Below are 22189 nucleotides of genomic sequence, written 5' to 3'. Positions count from 1 at the left end.
CAGGATCTTTTAAGTGAAGTACATCAGATAATATTCCAATTGAGTCAACAAAGGATTAATATACAGTTTGTATGGGTCCCAGCTCATTCTGGTATAGAAGGTAATGAGATGGTAGATAAACTGGCAAAAGAAGCTATTAAATCAAATCAAATAGAAATACAGGTTCCTCTCAGCAAATCAGAAATAAAAACAATAATTAAAGATGGAGTAAATAGATTATGGCAAGAGAAATGGGACAAAGATGAAAAAGGCAGACATTTATTCGAAATTCAACAGAAGGTAATAGTCAAAAAGAACAATTTACTAATACGGCAGGAGGAAACATGGTTTACAAGATTAAGAATAGGACATACAGGGTTAAACAGTGGATTATGTATTATAGGGAAACATCAAAATGGAATGTGTGCATATTGTAATGAACCAGAAACCGTAAAACACGTTATACTGTCTTGTAGGAAATATTCAGAAGAAAGAGAACAATTGCAGAAAGTATTTAAGAACATGACATTGAAGCACATATTGAGTCTGTCTGGAGCAAGTTCAACAGTTAATGCAGTTATACAGTTTCTGAAAACAACACAGCTAGCAAATAGGATCTAGAAATGTAATATTTGGAATAATTTTTTTTTTTTTTTTTTGGTTAATTTTTTTTTTTTTTTTTTTTAAATATACAGTATATAGATAGATATATATATATATATACACACATCCCTAATGATCACATCTCAGTCCAGAAGGTGGCGGTAATGCACTAAGTTTGCAAGCTGCCAATAAAATACCACAGAAGAAGAAGAAGAAGAACATATTACCTCTAGCGTTAACAATGTGGTTGAAAGGTGCTATAGATATTCACAGTTCAAACTCACAAACAGAAAGTTTCTTTAAGCAGTTGTTCAGAAGTCAATCTCCTCTTTTGACAGCTACCGAGTGAGTGGGTGAGTGTTTTGTTATCAGCATCTTCAATACGATTTAATCTTAATGCTACGGAAAATAAATGTTATTTAAATAAGCCAACTAAAAGTTACCTCAGTAATTACATTTGTACAAATTAATCCACAGATGTTTGGGCGTATGTTGACAGTAGTTTGTTCTTTATACTGTGTTAAGATGACAATTTGCTTACAATATAATTGTTAAAGGTTAACTACATCAATAAACAACAGTGAAATGTACACATAGCATTTATTAATATAATATTGTTTTAACATTCACTGAAGTCCGTATTATTAAATGTTAACAAAATAGTTTTTAAAAGTATGTTAACAAAATATTCTGTTACTTTTGAGCTAAATTTAACCAAGCTTATTAAAGGCTGTAAATATATTGCTTATTGTTCATAAGCTATATTCTAATTTAATCTTAATGTAAAATGTTAGGTCACATTATTTAAAATTAGAAAAAATTAAATTCATCATTGTAAAATATTACCAATAATTCTTTGTTGTTGTTGCTGTATACACATCTACAGTTTAGTATGTGTGTTAATTTAGAGTTTGTTTATATCATGTGGGGCGACACAGTGGCGCAGTACGTAGTGCTGTTGCCTCACAGCAAGAAGGTTGCTGGTTCGAGCCTCGGCTGAGTCAGTTGGCATTTCTGTGTGGAGTTTGCATGTTCTCCTTGTGTTCGTGTGGGTTTCCTCCGGGTCCCCCACAGTCCAAAGACATGCGGTACGGGTAAATTGGGTAGGCTAAATTGTCCATAGTGTATGAGTGTGAATGTGTATGGATGTTTCCCAGAGATGGGTTGCAGCTGGAAGGGCATCCGCTGTGTAAAACATGTACTGGATAACCCCAGATTAATAAAGGGACTAAGCTGAAAAGTAAATGAATGAATGAATAAGTATATCATGTGGAGATACATGTAAAATAGATGTAAAATTGATTTATGACATGTCATAGCAATATGATGATATGGCCAAGATACACTGTGTGCAAAATAGAATTTGTACAAGTATCTACAAGTAAACACTCAACCCAAAAACACTTCCTTTTAGGATAGATCATTTCTATATTCTACCTCCCCCGGTGTCAAAGGGAAATTGGACATTTACCTAATAGGACATTTAATAGTAGATATTAGGATATTTATCTTTCTAACATAAAATTATAGATTCTAAATAACCTTAAGAATGCTAAGGATTTTAAAGTGGTTGTGGCTATTTGCAATATTATGCTGTTATATAATCAGAATGAGGTAGGCGCAGTAGGTAGTGCTGTCGCCTCACAGCAAGAAGGTCGCCAGTTCGAGCCTCGGCTGGGTTGGTTGGCGTTTCTATTTTTCCAAGTTTGCATGTTCTCCCTGCATTCGCGTTGGTTTCCTCTGGGTTCTCCGGTTTCCCCCACAGTCCAAAGACATGCGTTACAGGTGAATTGGGTAGGCTAAATTGTCTGTAGTGTATGAGTGTGTATGGATGTTTCCCAGTGATGGGTTGCGGCTGGAAGGGCATCCGCTGTTTAAAACATGTGATGGATAAGTTGGTGGTTCATTCCACTGTGGCGACCCCAAATTAATAAAGGGACTAAGCCGACAAGAAAATGAATGAATAATCAGAATGAAATAATAATATAATAATAATAATAATAATAAAATGACTCAAAATCACAATAATATCGCTTATCACAACAATTCCTGTGACAATATATTGCACAACAAAATTCCTTATTGCGACAGACCTACATAGGACATAAATAATCAGTGGCACAGGATGAATATGCGTTCAGAGTACCTTTGGTGTATTGAACTGTGTATAGATGAGATCAGAAATTTGTTTTTGTGCAGCAGAGTAGTATTCTTCATAAATAATTTTCAATAGTTAAGTATGCACTGCGCTCCTGCGTTGTTTGATTTTGGTGTGTAAATCTTATAAATAGAATAACTCAAATGGTCATGAGCCACATTCATTGAATAATTGCATTATATTTTTTATTTTACATTCTTCGTGAAACATAATATATATTTTCAGAAGAATGTGAAATAAAAATATATAACACAATTATATATCATGTCCTTTTCGGTCTTAAATAATTTTATCATTATAGTTACATGTCATAACACAATATAATGCTTTTTGCAGGTGCATATGTCCTTTTATACTCTAGAGGACTGAGTTTTTTTTCAGTACCATGGGCCACAGGAGGAGAGGTCACACTCATGCCCCTAAAACACCTCCATGTTTAAACACACACTCCTCCAACACAGTCCAGCATGCTGATCATGAGCAGAGCATCAAACACAGCATATGTATGGTGTCAGACTTCTTCTACCCAAACATGGGTGGCGTGGAGAGTCACATCTACCAGCTCTCACAGTGCCTCATTGAGAAGGGCCACAAGGTTGTAATAGCGACACATGCGTATGGGGACCGCCGTGGAATTCGCTACCTGACCAACGGGCTGAAAGTCTATTACCTACCACTGCAGGTTTGTTTCAATCAGCTATTTTCAAATGTTTGATTGTGTTTATGGGGTGCTCTGTAACGTGATTATGCTTAAACTTTATTATGTTTTTGGTGAACATGGTTGTCAGTGATGGTAAAAACAGTATTCTTTAACATTGACTTAGTTCAATGTGTACGTCATGGCTACTATATGAAACAAACCAAAAAATTATTTTAATTTAGCGTAACACTTTATTAATCCCCTTGGGGCAATTCATTCTGCCATGGTATGGTGCTTCACGTATAACAAGAATGAAACAATTAGCACAATAAACACCAACACTTAACATCAAGTGCACAAACATCATGTACACAAATATATACATTCGTACATACAGAAGCATATATACATGTGTGTATGTGTGTATATATATATATATATATATATATATATATATATATATATATATATATATATATATATATATATATATATATATATATATGTGTACACACATATAATATTTGACCATTATTTATTTAATATTTTTCCATATACAATTTTATAAAAGGCTTTTAAATGTTAGTGTTCTTTTGAAATGTCCAATTCTTTTGGACATTTTCAACTCATTTGATCATACTAATAACTGTGAATGTTTGCAAATTTTCAGATGTTAAATTTCTAGTCTCTGCCAACCATTTATTTGTAGGTTTTAAAGTTAATTTTGCATTGAGCTTCGAGCAACACAATTTTGCTCATGTTGTTTTTGCTCAAACTTGCTAAATAAATAACATGAAATCCTAATCAAGGACCCTATTTAATACATTGCATTATTTAATGTCAAATTGTGCATAATATATATAAAAACACATTGCAAGAATAATTTACATGCGTTTTATTTTCTTTCAGGTGATGTATAACCAGTCCACATCCACCACCTGCTTTCACAGTTTGCCGTTGCTCCGGTGTATATTTGTTCGTGAATGCATCACAATCGTTCACGCTCACAGCTCCTTCTCCGCGATGGCCCATGATGCTTTGTTCCACGCCAAGACTATGGGACTTAACACGGTCTTCACAGATCACTCTCTCTTTGGATTTGCGGACCTGAGCTCTGTCCTGACCAACAAGCTGCTGACTGTCTCTCTGTGTGACACTAATCACATTGTGTGCGTGTCGTACACTAGTAAAGAAAACACTGTACTGCGGGCTGCTCTCGATCCTGAGATCGTCTCTGTCATCCCGAATGCAGTCGACCCCACTGACTTCACCCCTGACCCCTGTCGGCGCGACAATAGCAAAATCACCATTGTGGTCATCAGTCGACTGGTTTACAGGAAAGGTCAGCAGAGCATGCTGCTTTTATTTGTAGTACAGAAAATTGGAATAATTGGCATTGTGTGGGGTCAAAATAAAACTTTGGTAGCACATCATTTGACTGCACTTAGTTTTGCAGTATTTGTACACAAAGTTTGCGCTACATGTTGTTGTGACGTGTAGTTACATTTTTTGGAGAGGTGCGCGGGCATGTGAAGGCTGCGCCAGACCGTACGCAATCACTTGGCAGAAGTATAATATCAGAATAATATAATAAGTATAAATCATAACATAAAAAGTATAAATTAGCCTTAACAGAGCGGGGTCATGTGACTCGATGCGTGGAAAGGAAAGTAATTGAAAAAATGTACCTGAAAAGATTAGATTGATTATAGGTTCTGAATTTCGATAACTTTTTGATTAATCCCCCAGCCCTACTGTAAATACAATGTAAATTCAAATAAGTGCATGCACTTTAAAATAAATTGCAACCAAAACTATAATACTGTTCAAGAAAAGGTTTAAAAAGCCACTTTTTTGCATTTAAAAGGGTCATATTTTGGTTTTAGGGGGTCTCCAAACACGTTCATTGTCTTATAATATCCATTTATTTTTAACTAATTATCCCAGCGACTCCCACATGAAACGTTCAGCGATTCATTCGTTCCCAAACCCCTCCTTAGCGTGAAGCCAATCTGTGGTGATTGGTCCCATGACCCAGTCTGTGATTGGTCGACTGCGTTCAGCACGAGACAGAGAGAAATGCCCACCACGGCTACAGTATGAAGTAACGTTAGCAGAGTATGTGAGAGCCCAATGCAGGAGCGAAATAATGCAATGCAGTTAAACACCAGCATATTACTCAACTCTTAACCCTAACCCAAAGTAATAACAGCGACACACATTCAGTATTAATCCCACAGTGGCAAAAGTGTTAATTGTGCTGCGTGTGAGGAACAGCTGATGGTGAAGCACGCGTCATGTTTTCAACATAGTTTTGTACGTGATATGTGTATAGCCAAATACAAATTTAACCTGAGAGATACAGTACAAGCACTGATCTATAATCGATACGTGATAACAAGCCATGCGGGGTGATTACAACTTATAACACACAATTAAACACATATTTTGCAAACTACACAAAACAAGGCAACAATTTTAATGACACTAAGGCCGCATTTACACTGCATGGTTCAAGTGACTCAATTCAGATTTTTTTTTCTCTCATGTGGCACAGATGGGATATGGGCCATGTATGTGTAAGCAGGAAGAAATCACATGGATTCCGATTCGCTCAAATCAGATTCAGGCCTTGTTCATATGTGGAAATTTATCCGATATGAATCGGATCTGTGCCCTCGTGTCAGCAGTGTAAGCAGGTAGATCGGATTTTCACCTGTCAATGTGAGTCACGCGTCATTAAAAACCATAGCAATGATGTCAACTCTGACGCTTTCATTTCAGAACAGACTTCAGCAGACTCACAAAACTTGCATCTTATACACGAGGACTAAAAAAAGCTTTTATATTGTCATGTAGCACAAGTGTTTAAGCATGTTAACGAGAGAGAGCGAGAGTGTAACATCCGTCACATAACCAATATAAACTAATATAAAACTGCTGCATACATCATGTGTATAAATCACACCATGGACATTACATTAAGATGCCTACTGGTTTAAAAGGGCCTAGATTAAAAGAAGATGAGAACTTTTCTTGTAAAAGTTACTTACAAAGTCCCTGTCAAAGCAAACGCCCAGTGAATCCCACGTTGTAGTGTAGGTTATTGTATCAAAATCAGCAAACTGACAGGAATAAACACAGCACGTGGTTGACTATACTGTGGTATTGTTGTGAAAATGAACTTTAACCCTTTATTCCCCTCAGCCGAATCTCCATCTGTCAGTGATCGTCATCTTCGCGTCATGATCAGTCAGTCGCTAGTGTGTGGAGGGAAAGCGCGTGCATTTTTTACCAGAACTTGAAGTACATATTTGCTGATGTACCGTATCGACGTCGATGCGATCAAACTAAAGATTGGAACCCAACTCAATTCGTTTATTGGACTCTGAGTCAACTATTTCCTCAAGAATCAATAGTTTTAAACATGCTGCACTTTTGGATTTAAACCTCAGCTGGATGTTTTCATTCACTTAGAGCTGTGTTACACACTGCATGGAAGCTCATTTTCTAAAACCCATAATAGGGGCTCTTTAATGTAAAATGATCAAAATAAATGTAAACATAATTAATATATGCAACAATATATATGTTCCTTATACTTACAATGTATGCGAGTACATATTTTCCCCCCTTAAAAATGTTTTTTTCAAAAGGGTGAAATGTTTATGTCAAGATATTTTTTTTTTATTCCCCTAAACTATTTTTGATGCTTTGTTTCATTTTCTGTAGACTTCTACTTTCACCATATCTTTTTCATTGTATGCCTCCAGAAATGATACCAAATTAGTTTTATATAATTATATTTTAATATAGTTTTATAATAATTATAAGTATAGTAAAATAGGTTGTTGATTTATCTATTAAATGTTACATTAACCATATTGAAGACATGAATTCTGTATATATGAGTTTTTAATATTTCGATGGGTTTTTTAAGGGTAATTTCATCAACCCTGTGAATTTTTTTATTTATTTATTTATTTTTATTAATTGACCTTGTATTGTTTTGTAGGCATAGATTTACTAAGTGGAATCATTCCTGAACTATGTGGAAGGCATCCGGATCTCTGCTTTCTGATTGGCGGAGAGGGACCCAAAAGAATCATATTGGAAGAGGTTCGAGAGAAATATCAGCTTCATGACAGGTGAGAAAACTAATAGGCTTGAGAGACGCGTATTTTTTTCTTTATTCATTTACTCTTTTTATGTATGTATATATAAAGGGTTCGTCTGCTGGGAGCTCTGGATCATAAAGATGTGAGGGATGTCCTTGTTCAGGGTCACATTTTTCTCAACACATCTCTCACTGAGGCCTTCTGTATGGCAATTGTGGAGGGAGCCAGCTGTGGTCTGCAGGTATATATATGTTTACTTTTATGAATCTGTATAAGTAAAATCACATTATTGAAGTAAAATTAGTTGCAAGTAACATTTAAAAGGGACCTAATATGCAATATACATTACTTTTATAAGGGTTGTGTGGCAACCTACTGTGAATATAACCAGCTTATGATGGTAAAAAATTATTAATTTTATTTTTTATACTTGCACATCATAAAAATAGAAACACTTTGATTGACATTCCCTTTTTGATTGACGGCCTTGTTTTTGAATCTGCCACTATGCTGACACATAGGCATTTGTAGCTCTGCTTTCTTTTCGAAAGAGGACTGGGATCACAATCTCAATTGAATTTAAAGTGATAGTCACCAAAATGGCACCATTAGGATCAGAATCTTTAAGAGGCAGTTTCAAAGGGTTGTAAAACATTATTTGTGTGGTATTTTGAGCTGAAACGTCACATAGACTTTAAAGGGGACCTATTAGGCTTATTAAGTCTTTGATGTCCCTAGAATGTCTGATGTTACGTTTTAGTGCGCAAAAGAAAGCACCACTGCTACTCAGTGTTCCATATTAGATTATCATATCATCATTAACATAATATGCATTGTTGTTGTTGAACACTGTATAATGGATGATCTGTAAATCTAAACGTGTGTGTGTGTAGGTGGTGAGCACGCGTGTTGGAGGAATACCTGAAGTCTTGCCGAATGAGTTGGTGACTCTGTGTGAACCGTCAGTTTGCTCACTTTGCGACGGCTTGGAAACTGTTATTGAAAAAATAAGAAGTGGAAATGTGGAGTCTCCTGCTGCTATTCACCGCAAAGTCCAAACACTGTACACCTGGAGAAATGTTGCTGAGCGCACAGAAAAGGTGACTTATAACATGCTTTAATTAAATCGTGATGTACTTTTTTTGCCATATCTACCAGCCCTACCCCCAGACCATCCAAGATATAGCATATATTTTTTTCTCCATCTATTGCAAGCAAACAGGGCTCACATTTATGACGGTCTATAACTCATATTTAGACATCTTCAAATAATCAAAATATTACTCCAGCTGACAAATAAGATTTTTTTTATCACAAAACAATCAGTGATTTTTAAAAAAATAAATGATTAAATAATATGTTTTAATTTGCCTTAATGATTAGTAATTAAGCAAGAAATTATGTCATTAGGTGACCTGTTCCTTTAACATTTTTATGCAAATCATTTTTAGAATTCTTTTAATAATAATAGAAAGTCTATTACAGATGTATTAACTGTTACTTTTGGCCAATTTATAGGCATTATATGCCAAACAAAATGTAAACAAAAAACTAAATTCAAAACTAATTCAATACATACTGCAAACATTTCATAAAAACCCTTACTGACCCCTAAAATGTAGTTACTTTATTTTGAAACATTTATACCGTCATTCTATAAAGGATCGTTACCATCATTCTATAAATTATATATTTTTTCACATCCAAACACATCACTTTCTTCCTGTTTTTATCATTTTAAATCACAATACAATACTACTATTGTGTTTATCTTTTCTGTAACATATTTTTATTTCTTATTTCTACACATAAAACAATCAACAATGCGCATAAATCATCTAAATGTATATTTATGTCATTTTATAATTGCTTAATTTCCTGCTTATTATTGTCCTTCTGTGTTATGTACTCCTTTAAATCACAAACAGTTCCTTGTGTGTAAATCTCATTCTGATTCTGATATCTACCCCCTCTTTGTGTTTGTTCCAGGTGTATAATCGAGTGTGCAGAGAGCCTGTTCTGCCGTTATCTGCACGACTGCATCGACTGCGCTCTCACTGCGGTGCAGTCGCCGGCTCCATCTTCTCCTTCATTGCTGTTATCAACTTCCTCTTCCTGCTCTTCCTGCAGTGGCTCAGGCCTGACAGTCTGATCGACGTGGCTGTAGACGCTTCAGGTCCTCACAGCCGCTTAAAACAGCAGGTCAGTCAGAAAACGAGTAAAACAGCAAACCCTAATAATCTCACATGACCTCACGTTAGTCTCACCATGACCTTTATTTAGAGGGGGAGATGTGAAAAATGCACTCATGTTGTGAAACTGTTGTACCCTAACTGCTCCTGTTTACATTCCTATTGAAAACCAAGAGCTCAGGTGTAAAGAGAGCTATTAAGAGCTATTATTCTCAAGCACTCCTGCTGTCCACAGCCTGCTTTGCACATTGAAAAGCTGCCTTTAACTGAACCCCCCTCCCCATCAGAAGGTAGTCTGAGTTTGTTGAGATGGTTGCACAAGTTCTTTTTAAAATGTCTGGATTCAATATGAATGAGGATTTCACAGTATGTGTACGTGTTTTAAACTGACACAAATAAGCCGAACTGAAGTTTTTAATGCCAAACACACAGTTTGTGAGCATTTGCAGAAGCTGTGAGATTTAAAAAAGCATCATATCTGTTCATTTCTGTAATCTGACAGTACTTGTTTCTTTTTTTTAACTGGTTTTTACTTGCATTGCTGCTTTTTGATGGTTGACGTAACCCAAATACTTCATTTTTGGACTCAGTTTTCTGTCGCATAATGTTTCATTCTTGGTTTCTTTTACACCTATTTTGTATGACCTTCTCTGTGAGTATTGTGAATATAATTATACTGCACAACTGTTCTTCTACCTAAAAGTGGTGTTTGAATTATTTTTGTTGACAGTCTACAATAAACTTTATTAACATGTAATACAAATGCATTCTTTTTTTAATTAATATATTATAATTAATTATTATTATAATGCGGGTGCTTATGATTTTGTCAACCCAAAAACATAAAAGGAAGAATATAAGGAAATATGTCAATTAAATACAATTACAGGACTATTAAGAATAAATTAAGCACATTGTGAAAAATTAATTTTTATTTTGGGTAACCTTGAGTGTTTTTTATTTCATCTTTTGTACTTCTCTCTGAGTACATTGTGGATGTGATTTATTGATTTATTCATTATGAACGGACAAACACTCTTAAACATGAAAGTGGTGTTCGTTTGTTTTTATAACATAAAAAGAGTATTGTGGGCAATTTCAGTGTTGCAATTCAAACCAATTCATTTAACACGTCAAATTTTGCACTTTAAATGTCTTGAGAAAAAACATGTCACATTGTAGTAAACATATTTTTGTTATACTGTGTATATAACCTGAGGCTCTTAGAAAGAGTATCTCTTTACAATACAATACAATACAATACAACACAATACAATATTTATTTATTTACAAATCACATTTAAAAACAACCAAAGTTGACCAGTGCTGAGCATAGGAGTACTAAAGTAAAGTAGGACATTTTCACAGTATGTCTGATAATATTTTTTCTCCTGGAAAAAGTCTTATTTGTTTTATTTCAGCTAGAATAAAAGCAGTTTTACTTTTTTTAAGCTACTTTAAGGTCAATATGATTAGCTCCTTTGAGTTATATTTTTTCAATTAGTCTACCAAACAAATTATCGTTATACAATAAGTTGCCTAATTACCCTTACCTGCCTAGTTAACATAATTAACTTAGTTAAGCCTTTAAATGTCACTTTAAGCTGTATAGAAGTGTCTTGAAACATATCTAGTCAAATATTATTTATTGTCATCATGGCAAAGATAAAATAAATTCTCTCCATTAAACAGAAATTGGGAAAACAAATAAACATGGGGGATAATAATTCAGGTGGTTTAATAATTCTGACTTCAACTGAAGGCCTTTAAAACAGACTTAAACAGAAATGGAGGGGTAAAGCCTAATGTGAATTGGTAGAGTGTTCCAGAGTTTAGCAACAGCAAATGCTCGATCGGCATGTTTTTTTAAGGCGTGTTCTAGGCACGGTGAGTAAATTGAGATCATAAGATCTCAATGATCGAGAGGGGGTATATGGACAGAGCAAGTCTGTAAGATACTAAGGAGCAAGATTATTGACGGCTTTGTAAATAAATAATAATATTATAATTAGGTCTGTATTTTAATGGGTAACCAGTGAAGTGCAGCTAAAATAGGAGTTACCGACTCATACTGGCAGGTGCCAGAGAGTAGTCTAGCAGCCACATTTTGTATCAGCTGCAGACGAGAGAGAGAAGATTGAGAAATACCACAATAGAGAGAGTTACAGTAATGCAAACGTGTTGTTATAAAGGCATCAATCACTGTTTGAAAATTCCTCTGGGATTAAAATGGCTTGATTTTAGACAATTCTCTTTACTTCCATTGCTATTTTTATAATAAATATAATTTTCACACTTTGCTTACTTTTACATCTATTTTATATTTGCTAATATAATTATTTATATTATTTGCTATATTATTATATTTGCTCTATTTTATATTCTCTAAGAGTATTATACTTATTGTTTTATTATTTGTATTTATTTTATTTATTTATTTTTTATTTTATTATTATTTAAAAATATATATTATTTCTTTTTATTTTATCTTATTTTATTTGTAACTGAGTTTAGGAGGTTTCACATACAAAAACATAAAATAGACTTTAATTAAAAACACCAGGGTCTGAATTTAAAATTCACACTAAATATTAAAAATGACTTTTGCTGTTTGTTCAAACTACTTATTTAAAATGAGTTGAAACAACACAATTCCTAAGTTTTTTTTAGGACAACTTAATTGTTTTTGTTCAGTCCACTTAAATTTGTAAAAACGATCAAATTATCTTAATCGATGTGTGTTGTGATAACATGAAGGGATTCTGTGGAACCCAGCGTTTCTACGGTGTAAATATGTGGCTGTTGAATACAAAAGTGGCACATTATGGGAACACAGTTGTTTTTCTATTAGATAACTGTCAGGGTCTCTCAGGATCAGGAATCTGATGCTTACACCCAAACAGAGCTGATAAAATACACACCCTCCAGCATTCAAGGCTAAAATCATAGGGCGTTAGCACACACTTATCACCGTTTCTGACTGCTTTCACACACACATGCACAATCAACAAGCAGAACACTCCTGCATAACACTGGATGCAAATGAAGCCTTACTGGAGAAGCAGATACTGTAATCTCCAATAACCATTGGAGTTATATTGGCTTTGCATCAATTATTTTTCTTACTGTAAACACAAAATGAAATGTAGTATGAGGTTGTAGATACTTCAAGGCAAGACACTGGACACTGCTCAGCATATGAGTACACCCACCACAACTAACTTAACACAATTTAAATTAATATTTTCTACAGGATGCTTTACAATATTATATTTGTGAATATACATTAGTTAAGTCAGTACCGAAGTTTTTCTAACAAAATAACTTACAATAATGGTTAAAAAATTAGTAGCCCAAATTTATATGTTAGAGAAAAAAATATTAAATGGCAAAAATCAAGAGAAACATAAAATATCTACAATTTTGTTAAAATGTTGTAGTTTGTAATTTTTTTTTTTGCAATATTTTGCATGAATTTAAATGTCTTATATGAATTTATAAGTGATGTCTTATGTGAAATGTCTTATATGAATTTAAATGTCTTAAATGAAATTATCTTTTCATTTCTAAAGATGTTCTGTGACTAAAATAATATTTTAATAAATATATCTGTTTAATAAATCTCTTTTGTTCAAATGCACCAATATATATTACCATATTCACTGAGAAATGTATACAAATATTCATTTTCATATGCTGAGCACTGTAGGTGAAATAACTAAAACATTAAATAGTTATTGAATAGGTCTACATTAAGAATTGCAAACATAACTTTCTATTACAAGTTTTCTAAAATTATATTTAAAAATGTAAAGAAGACATTTTTTATAAAATATGTATTTTTTTTACATGTTAGCGTCTAGGTTTTTACAGAATGTATGTAAAGTCTTTTTTTTTTCATTTAATAATTAAGAAAATACTTCTTAGAACGGGCAGAGATATTTTGATTAAAAGTTGCATATCATCAGACAAACGGTGTATGCACATGTCCATATGAATAAGATATGTGCTTATCGTTTACTCACCCTTAAGGGGTTGCAAACATTGAATTTTTTTTTGTGGTGTCACGGGAGAAATTATTTAAAAGTAACCTGAAAGCCTGTAATCATTGACTTCCGCAATAGGAAAAACAAATGCTATTGAAGTCAATGGTAACAGGTTTCCAGCATTCTTCAAAATATCTTCTTTTAAGTTCAACAAAAGAAAGAAAGTCAAACAGCTTTGGAACAAGTAAGGGGTGAATAAATTACAATAAAATGTTCAGTTTTGGGTGAACTTTCCTTAACAAATGCTTTCTTAAATATTTCCCAAATGATGTTTAACAGAGCAGGGAATTTTTTACAGTATGTCTGATAATATTTTTTCTTTTGGAGAAAGTCTTATTTGTTTCACCATGGTTATACAATAACTTGCCTAATTACCCTAACCTGCCTAGTTACCTAATTAACCTAGTTAAGCCTTTAAATGTCACTTTAAGCTTTATAGAAGTGTCTTGAAAAATATCTTGTCAAATATTATTTACTGTATTCATGGCTAAGATAAAACAAATAAGTTTTTAAAAATGAGTTATTAAATTAAATTATGTTTAGAAATGTGTTGAAAAAAATCTTCTCTCCGTTATACAGAAATTGAGGAAAAAAATATAACAGGGGGCATAATACTGTATATACTGTTGAAGTCATAATTATTAAACCCTCTGAATTATTAGCCCCCTTGTTTATTTTTTTCAGAAGACAGAAGATTTTTTCAACACATTTCTAAACATAATAGTTGTAATTACTCATTTCTAATAATTGATTTATTTTATCTTTGCCATGATGACAGTAAATAATATGTTATGCTCTGTTAAACATCATTTGGGAAATGTTTAAAATAGGAAAAAAAAACTCTAATAATTTTGACTTCAACGGTATACTCACCCTTACGTGGTTGTAAACAAGTTTTTTTATTCTGTTGAACACAATATAAATCATTTTAAAGTAACCTGAAAACATGTAACCACTGACCTCCACAGTATGAAAAACAAATATTAGTCAATAGTTACAGGTTTCCAGCATTCCTCAAAACATCTTCTTTGATCTTCAACAGAAGTAAGTCAAACTGGTTTGGAACAAGTAAGGGGTGAGTAAATTACAAGAAAATGTTCCGTTTTGGGTGAACTATCCCTTTAAGAATATAGATATGAATAAAACTAACTGCTGCTGAAGTGGAGATTTATGGCTCTCTGCAAGAGGAAAAACTCTTTAAAATCTTTAAAAATACGTAGTCATTGCAATCACTGAAAAAACACCATACTCCAATGAAAATGTGGAAAAAATAAACATTTAAAAGTGTATTGTTGATCTTTTCTTTACACCAGACTGAAAAAACTTTCAAAACAAAGTCTTTATTTCATTCACTTAAAGCAGCAGTGCTGTATTTAAGTCTCAGGGTTTTAGCTCCTCTGCCTCATGCAGGCTCATCTGAAGGAGGTTTGTTTATTTGAGGGAGTTTCTCACCTCTCCGGATTTTGGAGGTGGGGGTGTAAAAGCACATCTCTGATAATGGTGGGAGGTGCAGTGTTTTCAGAGGGGGGTTCTTGTTTCTCTGAAGGCCATATAAACTCCTGTAAAGAGTTTCTCTGTGCTCCACTATCTCAATTGTCCTCTTCCGGCGAGGTCTCTGTGTGGCTGTGTTTTGTTTTAGAGATGGCTGTGGTTCATGCTGAAGGGAATGTCTGGATTAAGCCATGGGATCACAGGTTTCACATGTATGGAGGACAAACATGTAGTCCACTAATGGCAGGTGAGTTGTAGCAGTTTCTTCAGATTTTTGATCAGATTTTTTAAGTTGCTTAAACTATTTATTAGTTGTGATTATCCACTGATGGAACTCATAAAACTTGTATTGTTATTGTAGCATACTACAGTAGCAATAAGCCAGAGTTCCATTCGTTTATTTAATTTTACAATTATAGAAAAAAGGAAACTGACTGAATGATATAAAGCCTGTGTAAATCTAATAAAACAAGAGGTTGTGTGTGGGTTTATTTGGCTGTTTTTGCTAGTTTTACATTTTAATTTGATCTCTTTTGTGGATTTTGAGTGTTGGATTAGAAGAATGTGCACTTTTTTTTATAACGCTTGCATGAGACATTGGCTTTCCAATTTCAAATCTGGCCATGGTCATTTTCAGTCCCACTCCTCTTCAGTTATTATTCTTAAAATTAAAGGTTTCAAGGTGTTTTCTTTTAACGGATGCCATTGAGGAATCATTTTTGGATCCACAAAGAAAATAAAGGTTCCTTTTTGGCATCAATGGCTGCATGAAGATTCTTTACCATTTTGTTAATCTTTAATTCCACAAAAGGATCTTTACCAGACTAACACAAAGTGTGAGGAAGGTTTTATTAATGTAAAAACGAAACAAAAATATCCTTTTTTTCCAACATAAAGAACCAGTTTCTGCATTGAATACTTACAGTACATTGGGGTAATAAAAAAAAAACATTTTTGAAGAGTACAACATAAGTGACCTATTGTAAAGCCCTCAAAAGTACAGTGCTCGGCATATATATATAAGTACACCACTTACAAATCTCTCTTAAATTGATATTTTTAATATGAAGCTATATAATTTTATATTTGTGCACACACAATTTTATAGTCAAAAAATTGTATGAATCTGTGCTGTCATCCTGCTGGGGATTGACTGTTGGAGAAGGAGAAAAACAAATTAAGCTTATAAAAAGGACAGGTTCTGTTGTGGGGTGTGCACTACCCACTATAGATGAGATTGCACACGATTGACAAATTTTTCAGTATAATGAACAACTAATCATCCCCTTTTTGATACAGTCCAAGCGTGTGCAAGCTCTTTTAGTGCAAGAATAGTTCAACCCCTGTGTTACAGAGAGATACAGGAAGTCATTTTTACCAACAGTGATCAGATTGTGTAACCAAAATCAAACTAGATTAATTATGCTGAATTGTAATAGTTAATAGATATGGAAAAGTGTTTACTCTTTGTTTGAAACTAAGGTGTGCAGTATACATTTTATTATTGTATTATTACTTTATTATTGTTTTTATATATATGTAACTTATTTTATTTATTTTAAGTATGGAGAGTTCTGCTGTGACGTAAATTTCCCTTTGGGATTAATAAAGTCAAACAAACAAACATTAGTCAGTACTAAAGCCAAATCTGCAGCTAATCTAACAAAATATCTTACGATAACGGTCCAAAAACTATCACAGCCATATTTATATGTTATAGAAAAATATTAAATACTAATTTTAAAAAGAGGAAAAACCAAGAGAAGCAAAAAAAAAAAATACAAATCTTAGTTTAAATTTTGTAGTTTGTAATTTTTTTTGCAATATTTTGCTGGAATTTAGTTGTATTATCTTTCATTTCTAAAGATATGTCTAAAATAATATTTTAATAAATTTATCTGTTTAATAAATCTGTTTTGTTTAAAAGCACCAAAATACATTGCCTATATTCACTGAGAAATGGATACAAATATTTGGGCTGTACTCAATTAAGCTGAGCACTGTATCTATGGCACATGTTCGCTGAAATGTCTATGTTTTTGTTTTGTTAGGCTCGTGGGACGACAGAACACCTTTACACGATGCTGCTTTGCAAGGAAGACTGCTTCCACTGAGAAGACTCCTCTCACAGGTACTGATAGAGAAACACTAATGTGGCGTCTCTCAAACTTGTCAGCTCAATAAACAGTTTGCGTTTATCCAAAGCGACTCATGCCCCTAAACACGCCTGAAGCAGTGCGCTTCCCAGGCAGCAGTCAGGGGTTTAGTTTCTTGCTCAGGGGATTCATCTCAGCATGGTATTGAGGGTGCAGAGGTTGAATATTTACACTGCCTCACCTACAATCCCTACTGTTTCTGGAACTCAAACCTGCGGGCTTGGCTACCCCTAATGCACAAAAAGCTTGTATATGTTCCATTGCACTATACATAAAAAAAGGCTGGGCACTAAAGCTGTTATTTATTATGAATAGAGATCAGGGTTCCGGAAATCTTTGAAAATGAAATTTGATCTAGTGTTTTCCAGGTTTGAAAAGTGCTTAGATTATGGATAAAATGCTTGAAACTGCTTAAAAATGATAGATTTAGCTAATAAATAGGTGCTTAAGTAGTGTGAGAAGACAAATTGCATGGAGATTGAGTGAACTATACATGAAATTAGAATAAATAGCAATTTATAATGAAAGATGACACATTTTGGACGTCAGCAAATGTCATTTAAGAAGTAAATGATAGTAATTCAATGTTAGCCTGGGGGGAAAATGTACTTATAGTATTCTATAGTAAAGTATAGCATTATAACAAATAGTGTCTGATATAATGTTATGAAGTATGGATATATGTAAATATGTAATTTGACACTTTGACATAGTGAAAATTCACCTAGAAAGTGCTTGAAAAGTGCTTAAATTAGACTTTGGAAAAGGTGTAAGATCCCTGACAGATGATCAACTGTCTGTGTTTCTGTGTGTACAGGGCTACAATGTGGCAATGGCGACTTTGGATGGAATCACAGCACTGCATGAAGCTTGTGTTGGAGGACATTTCACCTGTGCTAAACTTCTCTTGGAACATGGTGCCGATGTATGTATATAACTTTCAGTATTTGGCTTGATTTTACTCCATGTCTCTGAATAAATGCTTATGTATGTATGTATGTATGAATGCAGGCGAATGCAGTGACTTTTGATGGAGCCACTCCTCTGTTCAGTGCCTGCTGCAGTGGAAACCCCGCCCTTGTCAGCCTCATTCTGACACACAGCTCCGCCCACCATCCAGCTCACCTGCTGAGCTCACCTCTGCACGAAGCTGCAAAGAGAGGTGTGTGTGTAGGAATTTTTATAAACAAGTTTCAAAAAAAAATATCATGATTAAATATCCAAACAAGTCATTGTTTAATTAAACTTTCAGTCATTTGAGTACATTTAGAGCACAAAAATCTGAGAATTGGATAAAATCAGGTTTAAATTTCTTGTTTCGTTTGTCTGATTATACAAATGGCCCACTTTGGATCTCCTTTTATCATTCGATGATTCAGAATATACTGGGAACAGCAAGGAATTTCTTTTCTTTTTTTTTTGGAATAATATGTTGTGTATTATTAGGAAAGTTATCTATGAATTTCCCTCTGTATAGATATGAATAAAACTGCCTGGTTTATGTAAGTTCTGCTGAAGTGGATATGCATGTGGATTTTCAGTGCAGGAAAAAAGAAATTGAAAGCTGCTTTTATCAATGTATGTTTGCAGATTTCAATTACATTACATATTTTTAAAGTGTGACATGCAAAACACGTATTTTGGATGTTTTCTTTACATTATTAGACTAAAAACACCAGATAAAGAGCAAAAAAGTTCAATATCTCAATTTCTCAAGATTTGAATGAAAAAGCCATGTTTTGCCTGCAGTATCTCGCATTAATAAACCATATTCTCTCCTGTCTATGTTTTAGGTCACACAGCCTGTGTTGAACTGCTGTTGTCTCATGGTGTGAATGTGGACATGGAGCTGCACAGTGTAGGAACAGCGCTGTATTGTGCATGTGAAGCCAAGAGCACAGACTGTGTACTGAGCCTGCTGATCTTAGGTCAGGATCACAAACATCACCCTTAATGAGTTCCAAGAATATAAGGTTTTCTTTCTCAGATGTTCTCACTGCATTCGTTATGTTGAATGGTAATAAAATGTTAACTAGATCAATTTTTTGGTGCAACTTAATAAATTTAATAGCAAGTGTTCAATTAAGGAAACTTTAAAATCATACCATTATATAAAAATAATTTAAAATTAGAAATATGTTTTTTTTATCTACATAATTTTCGATTTATTCAGCTTTATTTCAGTTACCTAAAATAATTTTCTACAGGTTTGTTTTAGCAAGACATATAGTGTTTTTTTTTATTTCTTTACTGTATTATTGATCATTTTGAATAGTAATATTCTTAAATCTATATAAATATTATTAATATTTTTAAATGGGTTTTTATTTTTAGCTCATTTAAAGTTTTAATTATAGTGTTTCTAAGTCATTTTTAGTCATTTTCATTAAGTTTACTTATCATAATACTTTATCTTCAAGCTTCTTTAATGGCTCAGTTTCAATTGTTTATAATTAAGAACATTTATTTCAGCTTTTCTTCACTTTTTCTATTGTTTTTTGTCATTTTGTTATAGACTTATTTTGACATTTGGTTTGAAATTAGCATTTGCTTTTGTAATTTTGTTTCGTTAATATAATTTGTTTATATATATACATATATATTTGTTCATATATTTGTTTATATATATATATATATATATATATATATATATATATATATATATATATATATATATATATATATATATATATATATATATATATATATACATATATACATATACATATATATACATATATATACATATACATATACATATATACACATATACATATACATATGTACACATATACATATACATATATACACATATACATATACATATATATATATATATATATATATATATATATATATATATATATATATATATATATATACATATATATATATATATATATATATATATACATATATATATATATATACATATATATATATATATATATATATATATACATATATATACATATATATACATATATATACATATATATATACATATATATACATACACACATACATATATACTGTATATATACACATGTATTGTGTGTATCCTCCATATTTATTTTAGTATTTAAAAACTGTGAAATAATTTCACTTTAATATTAGTTTTTTACATAATTATTTATATTTTCATGTGAGTTTGTTTGTAATATGTACATAAAATAACAAAAATGCAATTTAATGTATGTAAATTTTTAGCCAGTTTTATTATAGTTACTTTTTGGGGTCGACAAACACATTTCATGAATTTATGAGATGAGATATTATGGAAACTTTAGCAGAACTAAGAAACCTACTCAAAATATGGGTACAGTGAATGTGTATGTACATAAATGATTTTAGTCCTGCGTTCAGTAAATTATATTTCAGGTATGTTACTTAATTTAAACTTAAAGTATTACTCAATAAAAATATTACTCAAATCTGCAATGGTTGTCAGTATTTTACCAATAACAACAAGGCTAATGGTCAGTAATTTCTCTACAGGTGCTGACGTACAATGTGGGCGTGGCCTCGACACACCTTTACATGCTGCATGCAGAGTAGGTGGAGCAAAAGAGGCGGAGCTACTATTAGAACACGGGGCTGATCGGACATCTAGAAACTCTGAGGGAAAGAGACCTCTGGATCTGACCTCAGATCAGAGCATCAAACACCTTTTGCAGACTGCAGGTAAAGAAAAACACACAGGATATAAACAGTTTGCATTTGTATAGGGTGATACTGATTAATGTTTTTTGCAGGTACTTGCTCTCTGTCTCAGCTGTGCAGATGGTGCATTCGACGCTCACTGGGACAAAAAGGACTCAACAAAACCAAGACCCTTTGCTTACCACATATGCTGCACAATTATCTTCTCTATCATTAAGACACGTATAAACATTGTCTAGTGTCCAAACACAGCTCACATGTTATTTTTGAACATTTTCTTCACATTTTTATCTGTAAATCTGTAAATAAGATTTGTTTGTGAGGCCTTAATCTGTATATTTTTTTGCAATTACCTGTTGTTAATTTGCTGGAAGCAGTGTATATTTACTGTAGTCAACATTTGAAGTGGATCAAAATGATTTTTCAAAACTGTCCTAAGACAAGAACGGCTGTTGTTCAATAGTTTTAGGATCATTTTGATGAAAGGTTTTGATCCACTTCAAATGTTGATACTTGTGCACTCAGCTTTTATGTTAAATGGGTTTGTTTATAACATAAAAATAAGTAAAAATGTTCATTTTGTTTTGCCTCTATATAATTTTTTACCCTCAAAGTACCAAAAATGTGCATTGTAAAAATCACCAAATACCACAGTTTTAGAAAAAAAAACTAATATTCTACTAAAGAGATCTTTTTCTTAGTAAATTTCACGAACAAGGGGTGGCGCAGTGGCGCAGTGGGTAGCACTGTCACCTCACAGCAAGGTTTGAACCTTGGCCGGGTCAGTCAGTATTTCTGTGTGGAGTTTGCATGTTCTCCCCGTGTTCGTGTGGGTTTTCCCCACAGGTCCAAATACGTGCTATAGGTGAATTGAATTGGGTAGGTTAAATTTTTTGTAATGTATGAGTGTGTATGTGTTTTCCCAGTGATGGGTTGCAGCTGGAAGGGCATCCACTGTGTAAAACATATGCTGGAAGAGTTGGCGGTTCATTCCGCTGTGGCGACCCCTGATTAATTAAAAGACTAAGCCAAAAAGACAATGAATGGATTTCTCGAACAACCCAGCAGATGGCAGCTTTGTACCAACAGTGAGATAATAATTTTTTTGCTTTAGCTTGGAACCTAAATGAGGATAAATCACTG

The 22189-nt window shown here is 33.2% G+C and overlaps 2 protein-coding genes across 2 annotated transcripts; both read left to right on the top strand.

Annotated features, from left to right (window-relative positions):
• The first annotated feature begins 809 nt into the window (after positions 1 to 809).
• On the top strand, positions 810 to 10430 carry piga (phosphatidylinositol glycan anchor biosynthesis, class A). The gene is made up of 7 exons (XM_056465432.1): positions 810 to 935; positions 3077 to 3422; positions 4290 to 4722; positions 7396 to 7528; positions 7607 to 7739; positions 8392 to 8598; positions 9488 to 10430. Exons 2-7 carry the CDS (start codon positions 3126 to 3128, stop codon positions 9746 to 9748), a joined length of 1464 nt encoding a protein of 487 aa, XP_056321407.1. The 5' UTR covers positions 810 to 935; positions 3077 to 3125; the 3' UTR covers positions 9749 to 10430.
• A 4616-nt stretch (positions 10431 to 15046) lies between these two features.
• asb11 (ankyrin repeat and SOCS box containing 11) lies at positions 15047 to 21561 on the top strand. The gene is made up of 7 exons (XM_056465342.1): positions 15047 to 15474; positions 17279 to 17358; positions 18201 to 18308; positions 18395 to 18545; positions 19177 to 19311; positions 20882 to 21067; positions 21139 to 21561. Exons 1-7 carry the CDS (start codon positions 15141 to 15143, stop codon positions 21261 to 21263), a joined length of 1119 nt encoding a protein of 372 aa, XP_056321317.1. The 5' UTR covers positions 15047 to 15140; the 3' UTR covers positions 21264 to 21561.
• Positions 21562 to 22189: the final 628 nt, after the last annotated feature.

The sequence above is a fragment of the Danio aesculapii genome, chromosome 9, assembly GCF_903798145.1.
Source record: "Danio aesculapii chromosome 9, fDanAes4.1, whole genome shotgun sequence".
In the NCBI taxonomy this organism is placed as follows: Eukaryota; Metazoa; Chordata; class Actinopteri; order Cypriniformes; family Danionidae; genus Danio; species Danio aesculapii.
The sequence above is the reverse complement of the archived record's forward strand: the minus strand, read 5'-3'. Positions and strand labels throughout refer to the sequence as shown.

Excerpts from the sequence above, each read along its gene's own strand:
- piga (XM_056465432.1), top strand. The coding sequence starts at position 3,126 with ATGGGCCACAGGAGGAGAGGTCACACTCATGCCCCTAAAACACCTCCA. Across the intron at positions 7,529-7,606 it reads AAATATCAGCTTCATGACAG|GGTTCGTCTGCTGGGAGCTC; the intron begins GTGAGAAAACTA and ends GTATATATAAAG. Across the intron at positions 8,599-9,487 it reads TTGCTGAGCGCACAGAAAAG|GTGTATAATCGAGTGTGCAG; the intron begins GTGACTTATAAC and ends TGTTTGTTCCAG.
- asb11 (XM_056465342.1), top strand. The coding sequence starts at position 15,141 with ATGCAGGCTCATCTGAAGGAGGTTTGTTTATTTGAGGGAGTTTCTCAC. Across the intron at positions 17,359-18,200 it reads TGAGAAGACTCCTCTCACAG|GGCTACAATGTGGCAATGGC; the intron begins GTACTGATAGAG and ends CTGTGTGTACAG. Across the intron at positions 21,068-21,138 it reads ACACCTTTTGCAGACTGCAG|GTACTTGCTCTCTGTCTCAG; the intron begins GTAAAGAAAAAC and ends TGTTTTTTGCAG.